The sequence below is a fragment of the Pelobates fuscus genome, chromosome 9, assembly GCF_036172605.1.
Source record: "Pelobates fuscus isolate aPelFus1 chromosome 9, aPelFus1.pri, whole genome shotgun sequence".
Lineage (NCBI taxonomy): Eukaryota > Metazoa > Chordata > Amphibia > Anura > Pelobatidae > Pelobates > Pelobates fuscus.
The window spans coordinates 113,659,862-113,682,128 of NC_086325.1; the positions used below are offsets into that span (position 1 = coordinate 113,659,862).

Here is a 22,267-nt window from a genome sequence, read left to right on the forward strand (position 1 = left end):
ACCCCTATGGCATTAATATATATGTGTGGGTAACACAGCCCTTTATAGGGGTGTTCCTTTTTGTCCTGGAGCATGAATGTGGTGTGTCAAGAGTACCTTGGTGATTGTCATGTATTATGTGTATGGACATAATATTGGCTAGGGCACATTTACTTATTCTAAATCTTATAAATCTTGTCTCATGCTACCCTAATACTAGCAGACTCAGATCATTTAAAAATGCAATATTAATATCACCACAAACTCAAGATAAGCAGATCATTCTGAAGAAGCTTCGACTGTGCGTAGGCACCTCAGATGTCAGGGCTGCAGAGTAAGGAGTACGTCTGTTTCTCTTTAGTTTCAGGAGGTCCCCTTTTGGGGTATTCGGCTTTCCATCGATGGCAGGTGGTCAGGCATTATTATGGCCATCAAAACACCCACTTGTTGATATTTTCTTCAGCAAGTATCTTTGCTCTCTAAGAATGGAGTTTCAAAAAGGGTTGTCAAGATCAACAAATGCTACTTCCCATGAAGCAGAGGCAGGCTTTATTCTGGAATGATGAATCCACGGGGTGATCCCTGTAACTTTCAAGGTGCACTACTCAGCATGTGGTCTTGGTTATCACTTTGGTGGCTGGGTAGGCCTCTGGCCATCCTGAAAACATGTCTACTATAACTAGTGCATATTTGAACCAGCAACTCTTTGGTATTCTGGGTGTAGTCATCTTGACTCCTCTGGAAGAGATACTGAGGTTTGGCTAGATGTTTGGGCTTCCCTCCATTCTTCATGAGTTGCCCTTGACACAAATGGCACAAGATCTACAGTAACTGTTGGTACAAATGGCACAAGATCTACAGTAACTGTTGGTCAGAGAGGCAATTCCTAGTATTTCAGAGTATTTGCTGATCAAAAGAGTTAATGAGGGTTCTGGACAGATATGATGCTCCGTAGGCCCACTGGACCACTGCTGAGTATATGTTCTTGGGTAAGCAGAACTTTAAATTGTTGGGGTACAGCCCGTCTGCAAGGGTTGCCCTTTTCTGTTTCCAGCTTGTGTTTCTTCAGGGTCAGTAGCTGCTTGTTATTCCTTCAGGAGCTTGAGGTCTGTGGGTAGGATCTTAAATGGTGAATATGGGAGTTTCTTCAGCAGACACTCTTCTGTCCATTTCCCTTAGTGCACTTACAACTTATTGGACAGCTTGGTCAGCCAAATAGTTGCCACATGCTTCTTCTGAGTTCAATCTTCCGTGAGCCTTTATCTTCAGTACGGCCACTTCTTCAGGAAGGTGTAGGGCATCCATCAGCTCTTTTTAGCCGTGCTGTACTTAACTGGTGTGCCAGTTGCTGTAAGAAATCTTCTTAGTTCCAGATTCATACCGGAGTCATGTGCCACACCTAGTGCATACCTTGTTGCAGAGTAGATATTGGCATGTCTTCCTTCAGAGGTCTTGCATGCTGTGGTGAGAGCCTATAGCTCAGCTTCTTGTGCAGACATTGTTGAGGTGAGATACTTGGTCCACTGTAGTGACAGCAAATCTGGAACAGATCTGTTATGGTGAGTTGCATCTCCACCAACAGGAACAGGTCTTCTGAACCACAAGATGTAATGAGGAAAAGGCTGAAAATAATAGTCAGTGTCATCTCATTCCCCCCCCCCCCCCCCCCCCCCCCTGGGAAGTGGCAGAAGAGTGGCCAGGTAATAGAGTGTCATCTCTGCAGGGTGACAGTGTCCAGCACAGGATAAGTCTATTACAGGGAGAAGTGGGATATTGCAGGGAGAGTCTCAGGGAACCAAGGCACCATTTGACACCAGAGCCTTAACCTGTTAGGGAATAGCAAGAGCCTGGACAGGCTTCGGGGCGGAGGATAGAGATGGCGTAGTATGGCTTAAGGGACAGGCTGGCCCCTGGGAGCAACTTCACAGGAACTTGGAGTGGGGAAAACATTGAGGTGTGCAAAATCTTCAGGGCCTGTATAATTCAGGTAAGGGTATTGGGGAAACTAGCTAGGACCCTTGCCTCCTGGTCAGGTTTCACTATGTGGAGCAGAAGAAATAATAAGCAGAGGGCTGTTTTGTCAGCAGCAGAGATTGGTTCAGACATATGAATTTGGCCATCAGGCAGAAAGGTGTTAGAGGCCTGCAAATGGGGGAAGGACATCTGCACCTAGCAGATGGATTGGACAGGTAGAGGTAACTATAAAGCAAGACTTAGTTAACAGGCTACTCCAAGGAGAGCCATCTACATGTATGCAGGAGAGAACAATATTAGACAGGAATGAGGAGTCAGGCAAGCCTTTCTTGCTACAAATAGATTCCATGTGGCCTGCTATACAAGGCCGCATATAGCCGATGGGTATGGGCCTTATTATGTTCTGAAATCTAAGTCAGAGGAAAATTTGGGACAACCTGAAGTTATACTTTCCACAGATGCTAACTCATCGTGGATGGCATTGGTAATACAGGTAGCCTAATCAGCCAATTTATCTTAGGCTTAAACAAGTCACTCCATGAAGTGGAATGGGTCATTAGGATTTGGGCAATTCTACAGTAAAAGGGCATAGTAAGAGTGGAAGTGATGTTACGTTAGGAGTAGGCGTGGCTGTGGACAGTAATAAATCTGCCTCATCCATTCTCATATACTATTCCTTTGTCTTCTGTATATCCAAAACACGTGTATGTCCAGGCGTTGCAATATACAGCAATCCATTCTCGGTCATGATATTAAAATCTCATTCTCATGAATTAAATCAAAGATTTTAATTCAACCCCAGAAGTAACAAGGTTTTCCTTCCGTAAAAAGGAATGGAGTTTACTGTATAATTGCATACACACAAAATAACATACATAAAAACAATGAAAAAAAAACAGTACAGACTAACAACGTAGTCAAACAAACAAACACACATAGACCACTATTCTTGTGCTGTTTTTTTAATATCTGCAAGATCTTAAATAATGTTGGTTATTGCACCAAACGCAAATAACTGTAGTAGTTATAGTCTGCAGTTTATAGTTGAGGCAGTTGGGAGTGGCTCAGGTTTCTGTATCGCTTTTTCACACTGAGTCCTAAAGGAAAAAAAAGGAGGGGGTCGAATCTGCACTCCTCTCTCTGCCTCTTCACAAGTTAGTGTAACCCCTTCATTTCTGGATATCTAAGAATAAAACCAACTTCCATCAAAGTACTTTTTTTCTCTAGCAATTACAATTCATTACTTAACTGAGCTTCAGGGAAATTAGAATCAGTCCCTGTGATTACATAAAGTTCTTAACTAGGATATTTGTCCAGCACACACATTCCTCACTGAGGCTCACAAGCATATCACCCATTCAACCCCCCTTATTAACGAAAACACAAGGGTGGGGGCCGAGAGAGAGAGAGTGAGAGAGGACAAAAGCAATGTCTGTCAGCATTTACAGCCAGAGAAGTTAACTATGTGAGTGCTGTACAGAAACATAAAGAATACAAAAGAACAGGAAATAACTCTACATTCATTGCAAACAAAAACCCAAGGAGTTACATTACATAAATAAGTAAGGACACAAACATAAATCAAGGATACATCAAGCTACACACACACTTGCAATCATATCACAAACAAAGGAGGAAGGAGGGGGTCAGAGGAAGGAGGGGGGGGACAATTTGCAAGCACAACATTTTTAACTATGTGAGTGCCTAAGCACAGCTCTCCTTAAGACAAAAGATAGAATAGGAGAACTACAAGACACAGATAGAATATAAAACAAGTAACATATACAGACAAGACAAAAGCACAAAATACAGATGTAATTAAATAAAAAATAGCTGAAAATAAATGCCGGCAAATAATAACTTCTGGTCATACACACACACACTCAGTCATATACATTACTGTTGCTTTCCTTTCATCTGTAACTCTTCACCAAAATTACTAAAAGAAAAGGCACCAGTTCTTACTTTACCAAATAATAATTACCAGGGTTCTTCACCAAACCCAAACTTGTACTTTTATACTCCAACCGAGTTATATTAAACCTTTAGACCCTAACACCGGGTTGTAAAACTTTTATACTCTAACCGAGTTATATTAATAATTACCAGGGTTCTTCACCAAACCCAAACTTGTATGCCCGCGCTTAACCACACTTGGCAGCATTATATAACAGTATTAAGCAAGTAGTAAAACAGATTTTCAAGCAAACACTTTCACACATTGCACAAACTCACATTCAGGTGTAAATACACAATTGACAGGTCCTGTTTAAAAAAAAAAAAAACACTCCGGGCAAGTCATTTCACCTGTCATTTTTTTTGTTTACCTTTCGATAGCAGTCATGGACAGGAACCAGGCCAGCCCCGAAGATAGGAGATATATGCAAGTTGCTTACGCATTCCTTACCATATATACATAGAGGTGATCAATCTCGTCTCATCCACGGGGTGTCTGCTTTCCGTCGTCCGCATGGAGACTGCTAGTCGCCAGGAAAAAAAACGCGGAGTGATCCGGGTCACAGCACCAACTGATTTAGATCAAAGAAAGCTTTGATTATTTGTCTATCTACACCTTCCAAATTGATTAATGCATGCACATGTCTTCTGGAAGTAAAATCACACCGGACACATTGCAGGTTTGAAAGAACTCCAGAGTGGCCTTTATTGCAGGGGGTGCAATTTTATAACATGACAGGAGGCTTCGTAGTTGCATTAACTTTCTTTACTCACTCCATAGCAGCAAAGAAAAAAAAAAAAACAGTAAAACAAAGAACCAATCACAGTGAGTCAGAGTGTATATCAGTTCAGGCATAGCCCATCATTTCCTCTTTCTTTGCTGCTCCATCACAAGTAACAGGTCAGAGTACTACTTCTATTTTCACTATATACACATATTCTACTATATTGTGTTTTCCTACTAGGGTGGTGGGGAAACCTTTATGGGTGATTTTAAGTTTGCCAAAATGTTTGTCAGCTCATTTTTACCCTTCAGGCTCCTCACATAATCGGAGGCAGCCTGTCAGGATTTTTCCCCCCCCTTTCCCCCCTCCCTCTCCTTTCCCTGGTGGCTACATTCGCCACCTCGTTCTACTATTACATTACCCGACCGGGATACCAGTTAGCTACCCGCTGGCTGCAGGGCTGGGCTGGGCAAATCACGTCCCCTCCCCAGTTTCCTCTCCCCGGTCCGTCCACGGACACGCACGGACGGAGCAGCCCTCCTCCGCTTGAACGGAGCCGGAATCCGTCTGAAGCGTTCGGCTGTTTGAAACTGCCGAACGCTAAACCACTATTTCTCCAGATTGAGTTTGGCGTTTTTTGTGCGAACAGCAAATCTGCCGAACGCAATCTGATCACTCTAACTACCGAAAGCCCTTGCCTTTCCCGGGCTTTTAAAGTGACAGTTACGGCGGCCATCTTGTGTGGTTTTGGATGAGGCGATTAGTACTGCTGCAAGTGGAAGCTCCTGTTTCTCATCGCAAAAGTGAGTGTTATTTATATTTTTTTCTCACAGGGACCTGTGCAACTGGGTATAATACCCTTAGGGAGTGGATCTGCCAGTCAGTTTTTAACGAGTATTCTGGCAAGGGGTGAGCCCCCGTATAAGTGCTGCTTACCGGAATCTGCTATAGCAATTCCGTCACTCCTGGGTGAGCCCCAGTGTCTATAAGAGTCTGCTTTTAACGCAAAACAGCGTTATATAATACACGGCCACTGGCCTTTACCAAACCCTCCCTCACGGTCCCTACACCTCTCATACCTGTGCCTGTCAGCCATCTTACAATGGAAAAAGAGCCACAGATGTCGACTGAACAAATGCAGGCCATGATTAATGTGGCGGTAGCCGCATCCCTCGAGAAGGCCATGGCAAAGGTGCTTCCAGCGGCCACTGATACTATCAAGCTGTCTTGTAAATCTAGGCGCACCAGGGAGGATTCGGAAGATTCAGACGCGTCCTCCCAGGAACGACAGCATACGGCAAAACGCCACTGGTAAGGTAAAGCGTCCCAGAGGGCCTCTAACAAAGGCAAGGCGCCCATTAAGCGTAACAAACGCATACCCACACCCGCACCCCTGAGAATTCCCAAAGAAATCTCCTCGGACGAGGAAGAAGAGATGCCCCACTCCCTCTCCATCCTGGATGAGTGGCAGGCAGAGGTCTCGGATTCAGACGAAGGCGATTGGGGATCCAATGTCTACGTCTCAGAGACCTTTCTGGGTGAGCCCCAGACGAAAGGGGATGCAGAGTCTGGCACGTCAACCGCTACCCATGAACAGGGGAGCTTCATGGATACCACGGGACAATGCATGTTTGATCCCAGAAATATACGTCACCCCCGCTCAGGGGAATGGGCTCCACCCGACCACCTCTTGAAATTTATGCATTATTGGATTCGCAAGCCGCTGGAGAAACATGTGCGCAAGCGGATGCGGGCGGAATGCCCTCGACCTTCTCTGCCCAACAAGGTGGCGTTTACGCCAGAGTTTGACCAGCTCATGCTGGCATTCATGGAGAGAGGTGGTCGTGATCCACGCAGGGGGATCGAAAGGAGCTTTAAAGGGGCGCAAGATAAGCTCCTAGATACAATGGGGCCTTTGGCCCGAGTGATGTACCTGGCGGATGACGCCTACGCCAGAGCAGACTCCTTTACTGCGGACATGGTACGTGAGTGGGCTCACGGTATCAGGGAATGGACACAGCGGGGTTTCTGTTTCCTGGGCAATACCAATGCGGCCCTATCAACAGAATGGCGCCGCGCAGCACTATTCCGCATTGACCCAAAGTTGACTGACCTCGGGGTGAAAGAACTAGGCCCGCAGACACAGGGCAAGCTTTTTGGAGAGGCATTCATGAAGGAACTCAACAAACATGTGAATGTATTCACTTCCCTGAACAGAGCTCATACCTCTATGCGGAAAGTCTTCAGAGGTAACCCCTCCCGGGGTGTTTTTGGCAGGGCTGGTCGGCAGCGGGGTCGTGCCACCAGCCGCTTCTGGCCATCAGGCCCCCGCATTGGAGCTCCACAACCTTTCTACCCGCAACAGTCCTATCCGGACTCGGGTGCAAGACAATCCTATTCCTATTTCCAAAGAGGAACAGATAGAGGCCGGGGAGGACGCGGACGTGCCCACGCAAGATTTCCCACAGGTAATGAAAACAAACTCAAATGTGCCTTTATTAACCATGACTGCCGGCCGCGTTTCTCTTTTTTCCCAGAATTGGGCAGGTCTAACCACAGACGCGTGGGTGCTACAGACGGTCAGAGGTTACCGCATCGAACTATAGTCATACCCCAACCAACATCGCCCCCCGCCCCCCCCTATACCTGGCAGACACGGACGCCCAGCTTATAGAACAGGAACTATATGAGCTCCACAACAAAGGCGCAATACAACCCGCACACACGCAAGGGGGCTACTTCAGCAACATGTTTCTGGTTCGCAAAAAAAACGGAGACTTCAGGCCGGTGATCAACCTGAGGGCACTGAACGCCCACGTGGTATACCACCATTTCAAAATGGAGGGCATACACCTCTTAAGGGACTTACTACAAGAAAGGGACTGGTTCACGCGTCTGGACCTCAAAGATGCATACCTGGCGATCCCTATTCACAAAGACAGCCGACCGCTCCTTCGGTTCCTATGCAAGGGTCCCCATGGCAATTCACTTGCCTCCCATTCGGCCTCAGCTCAGCACCTTGGTGCTGTACAAAAATGCTGAAACCAGTAGTGGCCCATCTCAGGACTCGAGGCATCAGATGTATCATCTACTTAGACGATATACTCATTTTTTGCAGAACAAGCGAAGGGGTTTCACACCACACCGCATACACGATTCAACTGTTAGAATCACTGGGATTTATTGTCAACAGGGACAAATCGTCACTGACCCCCATGCACACTATCCAATTCCTGGGCTTCGAAATAGACTCCAGGTCTTGCACTCTTCATCTTCCAAATACCAAGGTATCGGCCATCAGGAAAGAGATACGCAAAGTCCTCAAACTAGAGAACATTCCCCTCCGACAATTGGCACGGATAATAGGTCTGCTATCCTCCTCCATCCAGGCCATTTTTCCTGGCCCCTTACATTACCGAGCCATGCAACGGCTAAAAGCCCGCTTCCTCAGACAAGACCCCACATACAATCAACCAGTACCACTGACGGACGAGGTACGACAGGAACTCGAATGGTGGCTCAACTGCATGCAAGCGTGGAATGGACGAGCCATCTTCGGCAACCACCCGAACTTCATTCTGGAATCGGATGCGAGCTGGTGGGGATGGGGCGCAACAGATGGGGACGCAGCCACAGGTGGGACCTGGACGAATCAGGAACTCACCATGCACATCAATTGCCTGGAATTATTGGCCGGATCCTTCGCCATCCAAAGCCTGACGAAGGGACAATCCAATTGCTGCATCCTACTGCGGATGGACAACATCTCCGCAGTACGATACATCAACCACCTGGGAGGGACTCGCTCCCAACCACTGGTCGAATCGACGAAGAAGATCTTCGATTATTGCCTTCCACGCAACATCTCGATTCGGGCAGAACATCTCCCAGGAAAATCGAACCTCACCGCAGACTGGTACTCACAACATTGGAGGGATACCAGCGACTGGCAAATAAACACACAAATATTCGCCCACCTGAACGAGCAGAGAGGCCCGTTCATCCTCGACCTCTTCGCATCACGCAACAACCATCAACTCCCAAGATTTTACAGCTGGCTCCCGGACCCGGAATGCACGGCAGTGGATGCCTTCACTCAACACTGGCCCAAACAAGGGGCGTATGCTTTTCCCCCATTTGCAATGATTGCGAGAGTACTTCACCACATTCGACGACGAGAGGTGACGCTAACACTACTGACACCACTATGGCAGAGCCAACCCTGGTTCCCGGACCTTCTCGAACTAACGTGCAAGGATCCACTCCTCCTACCGACCGACCCATATCTACTCAGGGATCCGACAGGGAACCCGCATCCCATGCTTCAGGACGACAGACTAACCCTGGTGGCCTCGACTCTTTCAGGGGTGCTTGGGACACCCACGAACTATCGGCTACAGCTAAGGACCTGCTGTGGGACTCATGGGCCCCAGGAACTAGAAAAACGTTGTAACGGACCGTTTCAGCATACAAGAGGATAAAACCCAGTTTAGGCGATAATCCCCTTTCCTCAGAAAGGCACAGCTACTGCAGAACATCAGAACTCACGAACTGGATATAGGTGAATAAGGTAGCACTCCAGCTGGAACCTCACAAATAGCTGCTAGCAGATGAATAGGAAAAGCAGACATCAGCTTACACTCCTAGCAGTCAAATCTCCAACAGCATACAGTGAATCCCCCCAAGAACAAGACAAGGCTCCGTGTTGAAGGTCAAGCAGTGGTCTGAGGTGCTGGGCACCCAGCCTGGTTTTTATTACATGAGTACACATACAGGCCACACCCAGGGGGAGGCATAAAATAACCAATAACATAGATGTTACCTCCCACACATCCCCTCCCCTTAGTGTGACACTTAATCCCATTATGTGTACAGTTCAAAATATACTTTTACACAACTTTCATAACTTTACAACCATACATCACATTCACATAAAAATACATATCTACAATCAATCCATTCAGGGGAACAACATATTAAAAAATGGCATGAATCCGACCAGGGGTTAAAAAGTTACTAAAAGTATCTTTTGTTCCTTCTGGCTCAAACAGTAAAAGTAAAACATCCCCACAATGCATCCTGGCTTCCTCCCTTCTGCCCTGGAGATAATTGGAGAGGAAATCTAATTATCCAGGACTAGAGGCAGACTCCATTAACCACATGGTTGCAAAACAACATAAAACTCTTTAAAATACATAAAGTCACTTTTTATACATTAAACACAGACATTTAACATATCCCCAGATAGCTCAGGTCTGCGTGCACATTATTAGGTGAATGGCATGCAGACCACACAAATACAGTTTAATTGCCATGGAGCCAAAGTCTTTCCCATAGTCTTTCATTATATGAATAGGCTCCATGGCATAGCTATCTGGGGGGTATCACTGCTCACACAGGGCAAGTACCGAATGGCCCCACTGTATTTAAAGAGCCAGAATGAGTGACATGCACTCTGTTAGGGCCGAATACTGTTTGTAAAGGGCCCAATCTCCCAGGGCCATAGTCCAAAGGCAGCAGGCGGGCAACCAGGCTTCTCCAGTTCTCAGTGGCGAGGTTGGTTTCGTCACATCTCTCCCCCTTTCCAAAAAGACTAACAGGGTACCTGACCTCCTGCCGGTCAGTGCCCTTGTTAGTCCAGCAACCCACCCACAAAGCAGAAACATCAGTACAGCCCACCCACAATAAATGGTTACTACACCTGGGTAGAGGAGAAAGTTGTCCATGTCCAGGTGCCTCACCCCGGCTGTGCAGGGGACTGGTAGGCTGCCTTGGTGGGTTGCTGAGTGGGCAGAGACCAGCGGTACTCTGTCCTGATGCCAGCACTACCACCGGAGTAGTCTGGTTGGAGCCTGGTTGCTGGAGACGGATTGTCTCCCCCTTCGTTGCATAGCTCTGCTGCTGAATGGGGAGACCGGTTGTCTCCCCCTTGGATACATAGTTCTGTCGTGGGGGGGTAGGACCGACCATCCCTACCCCCTGTGTGGTAAGTGCAGAGACCACGGTCCCATCTGCACCGGTGGGGGGCTTACAGTCTCCCCCTGGTACATTAAACTGCCGCTGGGGAGAGGGGGTAACAAGCTCCTCTCCCGATAGAACACTCTGCCCATTAATAATCCGCCGCTGGGGAGAGGTGGTAATAAGCTCCTCTCCCATGCATACTTCCATCATCTGCGGAGGGAGACCGACTGTCTCTTCTCCTAATACAGTGTCCTGCTGTTGGGGAAAGGAGACTGGGCTCCCAATTCCCAAAAAGTCACGCTGCTGCTGGGGGGTAGGACCAACTACCTCTGCCCCCTGTAACTCAGCCTGCCGCTGGGGAGGGAGGACGCTGCTCTCCTCTCCCTCTACTTCACACTGCCGCTGGGGAATGGAGACTGGGCTCCCAATTCCCAAAAAATCATGCTGCTGCTGGGGGGTAGGACCAACTACCTCTGCCCCCTGTAACCCAGCCTGCCGCTGGGGAGGGAGGACGCTGCTCTCCTCTCCCTGCATTTCACACTGCCTTCCCGGCATATCACTCTGCTGCTGGGGGGTAGGACCAACTACCTCTGCCCCCTGTAACTCAGCCTGCCGCTGGGGAGGGAGGACGCTGCTCTCCTCTCCCTGCACTTCACACTGCCTTCCCGGCATATCACTCTGCTGCTGGGGGGTAGGACCAACTACCTCTGCCCCCTGTAACTCAGCCTGCCGCTGGGGAGGGAGGACGCTGCTCTCCTCTCCCTGCACTTCACACTGCCTTCCCGGCATATCACTCTGCTGCTGGGGGGTGGGACCAACTACCTCTGCCCCCTGTAACTCAGCCTGCCGCTGGGGAATGGAGACTGGGCTCCCAATTCCCTGCAGGGCCGGTGGAGAGACCTCGGTCCCATCTCTACAGGCCACCTGGGGTTCTTCCCAGTAAATCTCTACAATATCTTCCCAGCGGAAGGGGTCTGGATCTGGGTCTGTCACCTTACTGTCCTGCTGAGCCTTCCCAATGAAGCGGAAGAGATCTTGGTAGTTTTGCTCCAGTTCCCACTCCAGGGCTGCTAGGTGAGCCAGGTCTTGCTCTACCTCATGGGGGTCATCCCACTCATGCCTAGCCTCCCTCTCATAGAAAATGTCCTGCAGTCTGGTTTGCGCAGGGCTCCCGAAGCCAGGCTCTGCAAAGGACTCCCATAACAAGCCAGGACCATCAAACTCCTCTCCCTCTGGCTTGTCATGTTCGGCTGTCCAGGGTATATACTGTGCCATATACCACCAGAGCGCCTGGTAGGCATCCTCCAGCCATAGCTCCTGCCATACCCGGTGCTCTAGTTCCTTCACCCATTCCTCCAGGGGCTGCTCTCCCAGGAAGGGCATCCGCAGGGCCACTTGCTTCTGCAACCGCTGCTCTTCACTGGGGAGACTCTCACCCCGCTGGTATTGTACATTATCCAGGGCCTGGTACCAGATGCCTTTCCTTATTGCATCCCGGTCATCCATGTCACCCTTATTGTACTCCACTGCTGGTTCCATCCTGGTGCTGTCAGGGTCGCTGTACTCAGACATGCGTTGCCCTCAAATTGTAAATCCAAAGAAATGGTGTTCTGTAGCTGTCCTTCTGGCTGTAGGAAACGATCCCGCCGCTTGCCACCAATTGTAACGGACCGTTTCAGCATACAAGAGGATAAAACCCAGTTTAGGCGATAATCCCCTTTCCTCAGAAAGGCACAGCTACTGCAGAACATCAGAACTCACGAACTGGATATAGGTGAATAAGGTAGCACTCCAGCTGGAACCTCACAAATAGCTGCTAGCAGATGAATAGGAAAAGCAGACATCAGCTTACACTCCTAGCAGTCAAATCTCCAACAGCATACAGTGAATCCCCCCAAGAACAAGACAAGGCTCCGTGTTGAAGGTCAAGCAGTGGTCTGAGGTGCTGGGCACCCAGCCTGGTTTTTATTACATGAGTACACATACAGGCCACACCCAGGGGGAGGCATAAAATAACCAATAACATAGATGTTACCTCCCACACATCCCCTCCCCTTAGTGTGACACTTAATCCCATTATGTGTACAGTTCAAAATATACTTTTACACAACTTTCATAACTTTACAACCATACATCACATTCACATAAAAATACATATCCACAATCAATCCATTCAGGGGAACAACATATTAAAAAATGGCATGAATCCGACCAGGGGTTAAAAAGTTACTAAAAGTATCTTTTGTTCCTTCTGGCTCAAACAGTAAAAGTAAAACATCCCCACAATGCATCCTGGCTTCCTCCCTTCTGCCCTGGAGATAATTGGAGAGGAAATCTAATTATCCAGGACTAGAGGCAGACTCCATTAACCACATGGTTGCAAAACAACATAAAACTCTTTAAAATACATAAAGTCACTTTTTATACATTAAACACAGACATTTAACATATCCCCAGATAGCTCAGGTCTGCGTGCACATTATTAGGTGAATGGCATGCAGACCACACAAATACAGTTTAATTGCCATGGAGCCAAAGTCTTTCCCATAGTCTTTCATTATATGAATAGGCTCCATGGCATAGCTATCTGGGGGGTATCACTGCTCACACAGGGCAAGTACCGAATGGCCCCACTGTATTTAAAGAGCCAGAATGAGTGACATGCACTCTGTTAGGGCCGAATACTGTTTGTAAAGGGCCCAATCTCCCAGGGCCATAGTCCAAAGGCAGCAGGCGGGCAACCAGGCTTCTCCAGTTCTCAGTGGCGAGGTTGGTTTCGTCACAAACGTTATCTATCTGCATGGAGAACTTGGCACAGTTGGTGCATGGGACGGGACTTGGATCCCTTTACAGCTCCTGTTCCCGAGATAATGAATTTTCTGTCTTCCATCTTCGAAGAAGGCAAATCATACCGCACCATAAACGTCATCAGATCAGCTATATCAGCAGCCCACGTTCCATCGCAAGGGAGAGCAATCGGTCAAAACTCTTTGATCTGACGATTACTAAGGGGCATCAGATTGAGACGCCCCCCAGCACCAAAATACCAACACCTCTGGGATGTGGAGAAGGTACTTACATTCCAGAAGGAATGGCCACGGAATGAACTACTATCTTTGAGACACATGTCAGTGAAATTCACCTTCTTACTGTGCCTAGTCTCATTTCGTCGAGTCTCAGACATACGAACTTTCGAATCAGACACATTTTCTATCAACCCGGAAGGGGTCACATTCCAGATCTCAAGACGAACCAAAACCGACTCAACATCAATTTTCTACCCGTTCTTTACGGCAGAGCCCCAACTATGTGTAGTTAGGGCTTTGAGAACATACATGGCGGCAACGGAGACACTACGCCAGCCAACCTCTCGACAATTATTGGTTTCATACGTTAACCCTCACAGTCCAGTCTCGACCACTACACTATCCAGATGGATTAGATGGCTCCTCACCCTAGCAGGAGTGGACCCGTCCTCCGGAGCTCATTCCGTGAGAGGAGCTGCAGCGTCTTCAGCGTTTTTAGCAGGCGCGTCGCTATCGGATATCTTACATGCAGCATACTGGTCCCGAGAATCGACCTTCCGGACGTTCTACTTCCGCCAGTCTTCCAACGCCGCTTTTTCTCTTTTGCCGAAGCGTTAAAATTGCAAATACGAAGCCTCCTGTCATGTTATAAAATTGAAGATTATGCTAGCGCAGTGTACCAATAATCTTAATTTTTAATAATGACAGGAGGCGAGTATTTCCCTCCCTTATCATTCTTGATGTTCCCACCCTCGTCTCAGGTAAGTTAAATTAAGGAATGTGGGATGACTACTGAATTACACCTTAGGTAGGGGTAAATAATACGATAGATGGACATTAAAATGACAACCGATAGATAATCTAAATCAGCATAGTATTTTATATAACACTCATAGAACATATGTTTCATACGGTCCATTCCGTATCACTGATACTACTTTCTCTTTCCTTTCAGTTTAACAAGTATGGATTACTGGGAAGATCTAACTCCATTATCGTTTTCTAAATTGGATCAGACACGTTACCTGTTACATTGGAACTTGTGATGTCGCATTAATCAAGAGGAAATGATGGGCTATGCCTGAACTGATATACACTCTGACTCACTGTGATTGGTTCTTTGTTTTACTGTTTTTTTTTTTCTTTGCTGCTATGGAGTGAGTAAAGAAAGTTAATGCAAATACTCGCCTCCTGTCATTATTAAAATTAAGATTATTGGTACACTGCGCTAGCATAATCTTCAATTCCCTTTTAAAGCAGAAAAACGTCATGTACAGAGTCACAGTTAACATACAGTATCCATTCATCAATTGGTTAACAGTCTAAGGGGTCTTGTCTAAACCCACCCTACTGGGTGTGACCCTAGCATCATCACATGACATTTCTTTGTATCCCAGCTCCATTTTACTACACGTGACATGTTTCTATAGCGCTTTTAGTTGCACAAAGGAAGTGGGGGAGGAGTTAATAAAATAAGCTGTTACACGAGGCTTGCTCAGATGGGAAAGGGGGGAAGGTAGCAGGGAAGGTAGCAGGATGGGAGGAATTTGCAGAGGAAACAGTTACTGAGCGCACAGAGGGGGGAAGGGAAGCTTTTACTCTAGAAGCCAGTTTTTTACACAGTGAACACAGAATAAATAGACATTAATAAATAGCCATTTTGGTTTAATTCTTCTGTCCATAACACCTTGAGAAAGGTTCTAATGCCACTGTTTAACCTGTCTAATTATATATACACTGTTGAAGCGTTGGACCCTAATATGTTATCTTACAAAACTAAAAATGTGCTGTAAACTCAAATGCCACGTTATGTTATAACTGTTTATTACATTACTGCTTGGAACTGCTATTGTGGCTGACCAAGCCTATTGTTCTACCACGCACAACAAAAATAAAGAATTAAAAAAAAAAAAAAAAAAAATGTCCCAAATAGGACATGGGTGCATGATGACCAGTTGTGAAAATTCCAAGTTGGAAAACCATCCAAATGTATTTTAGCCCCCAGAAAACCCGTGGATCCAATCTATCAAAAATGAGCTCCTTGTTGATCTCAGGGAGAAGCTTTGCAAACAAAACAGTAACAGAGGCTTGTAGCTTGTAGGTTTCAGCAATCTCTCTGATGTGCACATTATTCTTCTTGTAGCAATCTTCCAGGTCCTTAATTTTTGTCTGTACAAGCTTGTAATTTCTGCTCCATCTCTGCAACAGCATTGGCCATGTTTTAAATATGGGCAGTATGGTTACCCAGATCAGTAATATCTTTAGTAAGACCTGCAACCACTTATTTGAATTGGTGCATAAGGTAATTAGATAGGGTTACCAAAAGGGATTTGATTCTAGGCTCTGATCGGGCTTCCCTGCCTGACTGCGGGTCACTCTCCATTTCCACCTGTGATGCCCCAACATCACCACCATGTTTGTCTAGGTCCGTAGATCTTTTGGCCCATTTAGGTTTTTGAGAGAAGAAGGAAGCATTATCCATGAGTTTCCCTTTTTATACACAAAAGCATCTACCTAACTTTTGCAAAGAAAGACAGTCTCTTTCTTATCCTTCCCTTTAGTATATCTCCCACTGTTTACCTTTGTGTCTCTTTGCACCCCAGCCCCTTTGTGTGTCTCTTTCTCACCTTCTAAACCCATATATATATATATATATATATATATATATATGTCTCTTTCACCCCAAGCCACTCTATGTCTCTCTGGCTGTCTCCATCTATCCATGTGTGTATCTTTTTCTGCATCCCCTCTGGGTGTCTCCCTCCAACCCTTGTCTGCCTCTTGTACCCCTTCCTTAGCCTCTGTCTCTTTTGCCCTTCCCCAAGCCCTCTGGGTGTCTGTCCCCCAAGCTCCAGTCTGTCTCGTCTGTGTCATTTCTGTGTTCCTTTGTGTCCTCTAGCCCCTCTGGGTGTCTCTTTCTCTCCAGCCCCATTTGTGTGTCTCTTCCCCCTGTACCTTGTATCTTACTTCCCCTGCCTCTCTATGTCACTTTGTGTCCCCCTCAGCCCCTACATGTATCTCATCTTCCCACGTGTCTCATTCCTCCTCTCAATTGCTCCCCCAGTTCCTCCATGTGTCACATTCTCCATCCCAAGCTCCACTATATGCTCATTTCCTCTCCCCAGCCCGTCTGTGTCTCATTCACCCAGTCCCCCATGTGTCTTATTCCCCCAGCCCACCATGTGTCTCAATCCATTAGCCCCCCCATGCATCTCAATCCATTAGTCCCCCTTTGTGTCTCAATCCCCAAGACCAGGGCCGGATTGGGAAAAACCTTGCCCCGTGCATTTTTTTATCAAAGCGGCCCACTAGAAGGGGCGGACAGAGAGGGTTGTTTTATCATCACCAATGGCAAACACGCCCCCTCTCAAAGTGAGCATGTTGGTTCAATGCTCTTCCAGGGCAGACCATGCACATAGCTCTGCTGAAGAGCTCTAACATGAGAAAAAGGCTCTGTATTTGTTCTGCACAGTGCAAGCAAATTTAATAACATGCTTGCGTTGTGTTTCCTTGCAACTTGTCTTTGGTATCTCTATAAATGGGATACCAGAAGACAAAAGGGCCAGGAAAGAGTATTGTGCATGTGTTTGAAGCATGTGTGTGTATAGAGTGAGCTGATTGTTGTGTGTTATTGTGTAATAAGGTTGGTTTTAGTCGTGTTAGTGGTGTAATGTAATGCATATGTGGCTAGGGGCTGTAGAGAGTGTGTGTATAGGTGATGTAGCAAGTGTGTGCATATGGGCTATAGTGTGTATGTATAGGTGATGAAGTGTTTGTAGGGGTTGTAGAGCGTGTGTGTTTAGGGAATGTAGTATGTGTTTGCTTACAAGGAATCTAGTGTGTATATAGGGGATCCAGAGTGTGTATATAAGGAATGTAGTGTGTGTGTGTGTGTGTGTGTAGGTATAGTGTGTGTTTGAAGGACCCAGAATGTGTATAGGAGATCTGTGAGTGTGTGTATATAGTGGATTCAGAGTGTATATAGGGATCAATGTGTGTCTGTGTATAGATGATCCAGAATTGGGTAATGGGTAATTTAGTGGGTGTCTGAAATGTACTGTGTAATGTGTTTAGGGGTGCAATGTGTTGAGGGGTGCAGTATGTGTGTGAGGGCGCTGTAGTATATATATATATATATATATATATATATGTATATATATATGTATATATATATATATTTATGTATTTATTTGGAAGTATTGTGTGCGTTTGTGTGTGTGTGTGTGAGAGAGAGAGTTGTGGTGCAGTGTGTTGGGGTGTTCTGTGTGTATGTGTGAGGGGTGCAACGTGTGTGTGTGTGTGTGTGAGGGGTGTAGTGTGTATGTGAGGGGTGCAGTGTGTGTGATGGATGCTGTGATTGTGAGGGGTGTAGTGTGTGTGTGAGGGTGCTGTGTGTGAGGGTGCTGTGTGTGAGGGTGCTGTGTGTGAGAGTGCTGTGTGTGAGAGTGCTGTGTGTGAGGGTGATGTGTGTGAGAGTGCTGTGTGTGAGGGTGGTGTGTGTGAGGCTGATGTGTGTGAGGGTGATGTGTGTGTGTGTATGATATGAGGGATTGTGTGTTGGGGGGGGTAAAAAGCAAACAAAAAAGGCATTATACTGCCATCACTGGTGGTGAGTGTGATGGATGCTGTGATTGTGAGGGGTGTAGTGTGTGTGTGAGGGTGCTGTGTGTGAGAGTGCTGTGTGTGATGGTGATGTGTGTGTGTATATGATAGGAGGGATTGTGTGTTGGGGGGTAAAAAACAAACAAAAAAGGCATTATACTGCCATCCCTGGTGGTGAGTGAATTATAGCCTGCGAGGCTAGAGTTCACTCTAGCGAGATCGGGGGCGTTTCCATGGCAATGCTCCAGATCTTGCAAGAGGAACCCGAGGAACCCAATGGAGCTGCAAGATAGAGCTCCTCCGGGTTCCTCTCCTGTCTCTCCCCAGCCGGTGGCCGCATGTCTGTGGAAGTGGGCCGGTGAGGGAGATTTTTGATCTCCCCACCGGCCCATCATGGAATGCAGCAGGGCCACGCTCTGGACTGGCTGGGAAGATCCTGTGAAGATCCTGTGACCTCCTTTGCCGGCGGTCCCTTGTGACATCCCTACCTTCCTGGGAAGATCCTGTGACCTCCCTTGCTGGCCTCGGCCTATGGACAGAGCATTTGCCTGGTGTGCCCTATGGCCAGTCCGGGCCTGCCCAACACCCCCATGTGTTATTTCTACAGCCCAACATGTGTCTCAATCCATTAGCCCTCATGTGTCTCAATCCATTAAGCCCCCATGTCTCAATCCTTTAGCCCCAATGCGTATCAATTCATTAGTCCCCCCTCATGTCGCTATACCCAAGCCCCCCATTTGTCACATTCCCCCAGTCGCCTGTGTATCTCAATCCATTAGCCACCCATGTGCCTCAATCCATTAGCCCCCATGTGTTTTATTCCATTAGACCCCTCATGTGTTTCAATCCCTCAGCACCACATTTGTCTCATTTACGTAGCCCCCCATGTGTCTCAATCCATTAGTCCACCATGTGTCTGAATCCCCTAGCCCTCCCATGTATCTTAATCCATTAACCGATGATATACATATATTTTTATGGGGTTATTGCATGTTTTGGGGTCCCTGTGATATGTTTTATAATACTGTATTTCTCTGCCTGTGATAATTATATTAACCATTGTGTTCAGTAATCATATCACAGGCAGAGGGGGGGATTTTGTGTGGGAGTGTCTGTGTGTATTGTACGTATTGATTGGTTGTATTTAAAAACCCTGTGGGCAGTACTATGCAGTGGTGTACCATGGTTTTGTGCTGCCCTTTAAAGAGAACGCCCCCCAGCCTCCTTACCTTTGGGAATATTTATTTGCTTTTTCTTTTCTTATAGTAAATGCAAACTGCTGGGCGGCAGTGGCTGCTGGGCGGCAGGTCGGGCGGCGCTGGCGAGGGAGCACTTCCCCCTGAGCTCTCTGCTCATGACGTCATATTCCGGCTCCCAGAATCACTATGTGGGCGGCCCGCGAGGGAGCTGAGCAGAGAGCTCAGGGGGAAGTGCTCCCTCGCCAGCGCCGCCCGCACGGACTTTTACATAGCCGCCTGCCTGGCTGGACTGTTAGCCGCAAGGCTAACAAGGCATTTGCCCTGGGCATTTGGGGGCGGCTTTTTTTGCCGACCCCTGGAAAATGCCGCCCAAGGCAAATGCCTTGTTTGCCTCGCAGCTAAAACGTCCCTGGTACTATGTTTGTAGAATGTGAATAAAATAGGCTGTATGTGCCAGTACAGTCAGTTCTTCTTCACCCTCAATCTAGAGTCCTGTCTCTTATTGGGGGAATTGCTATATCACTACAAGGGATTGCTATGCTCTGCATACTCCCTTAGCTAATCACTACTAAGCTCTTTTAAGAGCTTGTTCCTGCTTCACTCTCTTGGAGGAGAGGTTCACCCACTGGAAGCTGGAGCCTTGTCGTAGGTCCAGGGTGGGTAGGAGACAGCAAGAACCCCAACCAATCTGCGGCGGTTAGTGGGGTCTGCGGTGGTTGTGATGTCTGCGGAGCGCTTGGAGCCCTCTGTAAGTGCTAGGAGCATCTTTCAACGGAGGTACCCACCTTCCTCTTCCTATGTAGCATAGTCGAGAGTGGACCACAGGAGAGGAGATTGTTTCCCTCTCCCTGGTCTGACAGAAAGCAGTTCAGTGCTCCCAGCGCGCACTTCCTTTCAGACTTGGGTAGAGGTTACTGAAGCTCTTCTCCCCTGGTCCATGCTCATCCATGCTACGCGTGAGTGACTGGTTGGAGGGGAGCATTGTGCAGTGATTTCTTCTCCTGCCGGTCACGCGAATCCTGCACCTCCCCTGGGCTGGTGTGCCCTAAGGTAGACTCCAGTACTGCCTTATGGAAGTGCTGGCTATGTCTGAATTGAATCTCATCTACATCGCCTAACCAGTCCCCCAATGTAGCCCAATGTCCCCCAATGGCATCGGGCTGTCCTCAGAATTATGAGTATTCCTATGTGTTCGGTTAAATTGTGCCATGTGTATGTAAAGTGTATGCAGCATTCAACTGATTGTTCGGTAAAATCACTCCAGTTATTATGCGAGTGAAACTACCGAACAATCAGACCACCCCAGGAGTAAGTGTGCCTTCAATTACCGTTCACAACAATGTTGCAAACGGGTAATTGGCAATTCGTGTAGTGTGTTCTTTGTCCTCTGGGTGGCCGCCATTCGGGAAATGAACACGTGGCGGCGGCCATCTTAAACTCCCGAACAGCGGTGTTTTACCGTCGAGTGTCTGGAACCCAAATCGCCGCCAATTTGTGTAAAAACTACCGTTGGGGAAGAAAGAACCCCACGAACATGGGGATTTACCCGAATCCTCCCCAGCTCTCATAACCCAAGCAATTCATGTGTTTCATTCCCTTTTCTGTGACCGACCGCAGGGCCAAAATACATGGAACCCTTTTCGGCTGTTAACCCCAGCGCGGTCGGTCTTTTTAGTACCTCCAGGAATTCCCCGAACCCCTGGTCTGATCTGGGTGATTTTTGGATATGTGTCTCACCCAGATCAGGGCTACCAGGGGATGTAATATTTAAAGGGGTACTCCTAGGTTTAGGGGTACATCCAGAAAACAAGGGGAACTGTGTCCCGCATAATGGGATTATGTGTCATACTACTGTAAATCCCTCCCTTGCATGGGAGAATGCTTTAAAAGAAGGTTGTGTGATTAAAAGTTCAGTTCTGCTCCTGATGCTGTGTGTCGTCCAGTCATTGGGATTGATGTTGGGATATTATTGGATTGTCTGGCCTGCTGGAATTATTGCCTTATGGATGTTTAATACTTGTTCCTGAGCCTCACTTGGATCTTAAGAGGTGATAACCTATGAAATATCAGCTCTCCGCTACACCCAATTTATCCAAATCTCTCTGTTGTGAAGTTATATCATGTTCTTAATGCATTTTCTTACCAAATTTTGTGTCATCTGCAAATACCAACAAAATGCTTTCAATGCTAATTTCAATATAATTGACGATCAAATTAAAGAAAAGTGGTACCAGGACAGAACCCTAAAGCCAACTGATCTCAGTTTTTTATAGTAACCTTTTGTATTGAAATTCTCTCATGCTTTCAGATGTTTTATTTTTTTTCTTCCACTATTCAGCAGTGAGCTAGTATATTTTTTTCATTAATAAAATATTTATTTTTTCAGAAATGTACATTACATTATTTATTCCACTACACAACATATTCCATTATACATTATTAGTATAAATACATGGACAATAGCTTTACACAAATTCACTAGACTGCCTCTTCATATAAATAACAAATAAACATTACTAAATAAATGTTGTTTTTTGCCACTAAATAAATGTTTACTTGCATACGTATGTAATATATAATGTATAAAACTATAAACTATGTTTCTTACCTACAGCTTCCCTGGGGCTCCAATGTCCCGATGGGCCACATGGCACAGGCGAAGATGCATGTGAAGCGTACTGCACCAAAACTTTTCCATCAGCACAGAGGTGGCATAATGTTCCCACTTCTCTAAAATATGCATTTAAAAAAAAAAAAAAACAATATGACATCAATAAATCACAAATTGGATGTATTGACTAAACCAGTAATTGACATGGGAGTTAGTAATTTTAGAACAAAATAC

General features: G+C 46.7%; 1 protein-coding gene across 1 annotated transcript in view; it reads right to left on the bottom strand.

Moving 5' to 3' along the window:
• Positions 1–22,267, bottom strand: part of PAPPA (pappalysin 1) — a 2,329,021-nt gene that overhangs the window by 1,523,396 nt on the left and 783,358 nt on the right. Inside the window, exon 6 of the mRNA XM_063432310.1 lies at positions 22,031–22,152. Within this exon, the coding sequence (XP_063288380.1) occupies positions 22,031–22,152 (122 nt within the window). The remainder of the gene's footprint in view (positions 1–22,030; positions 22,153–22,267) is intronic.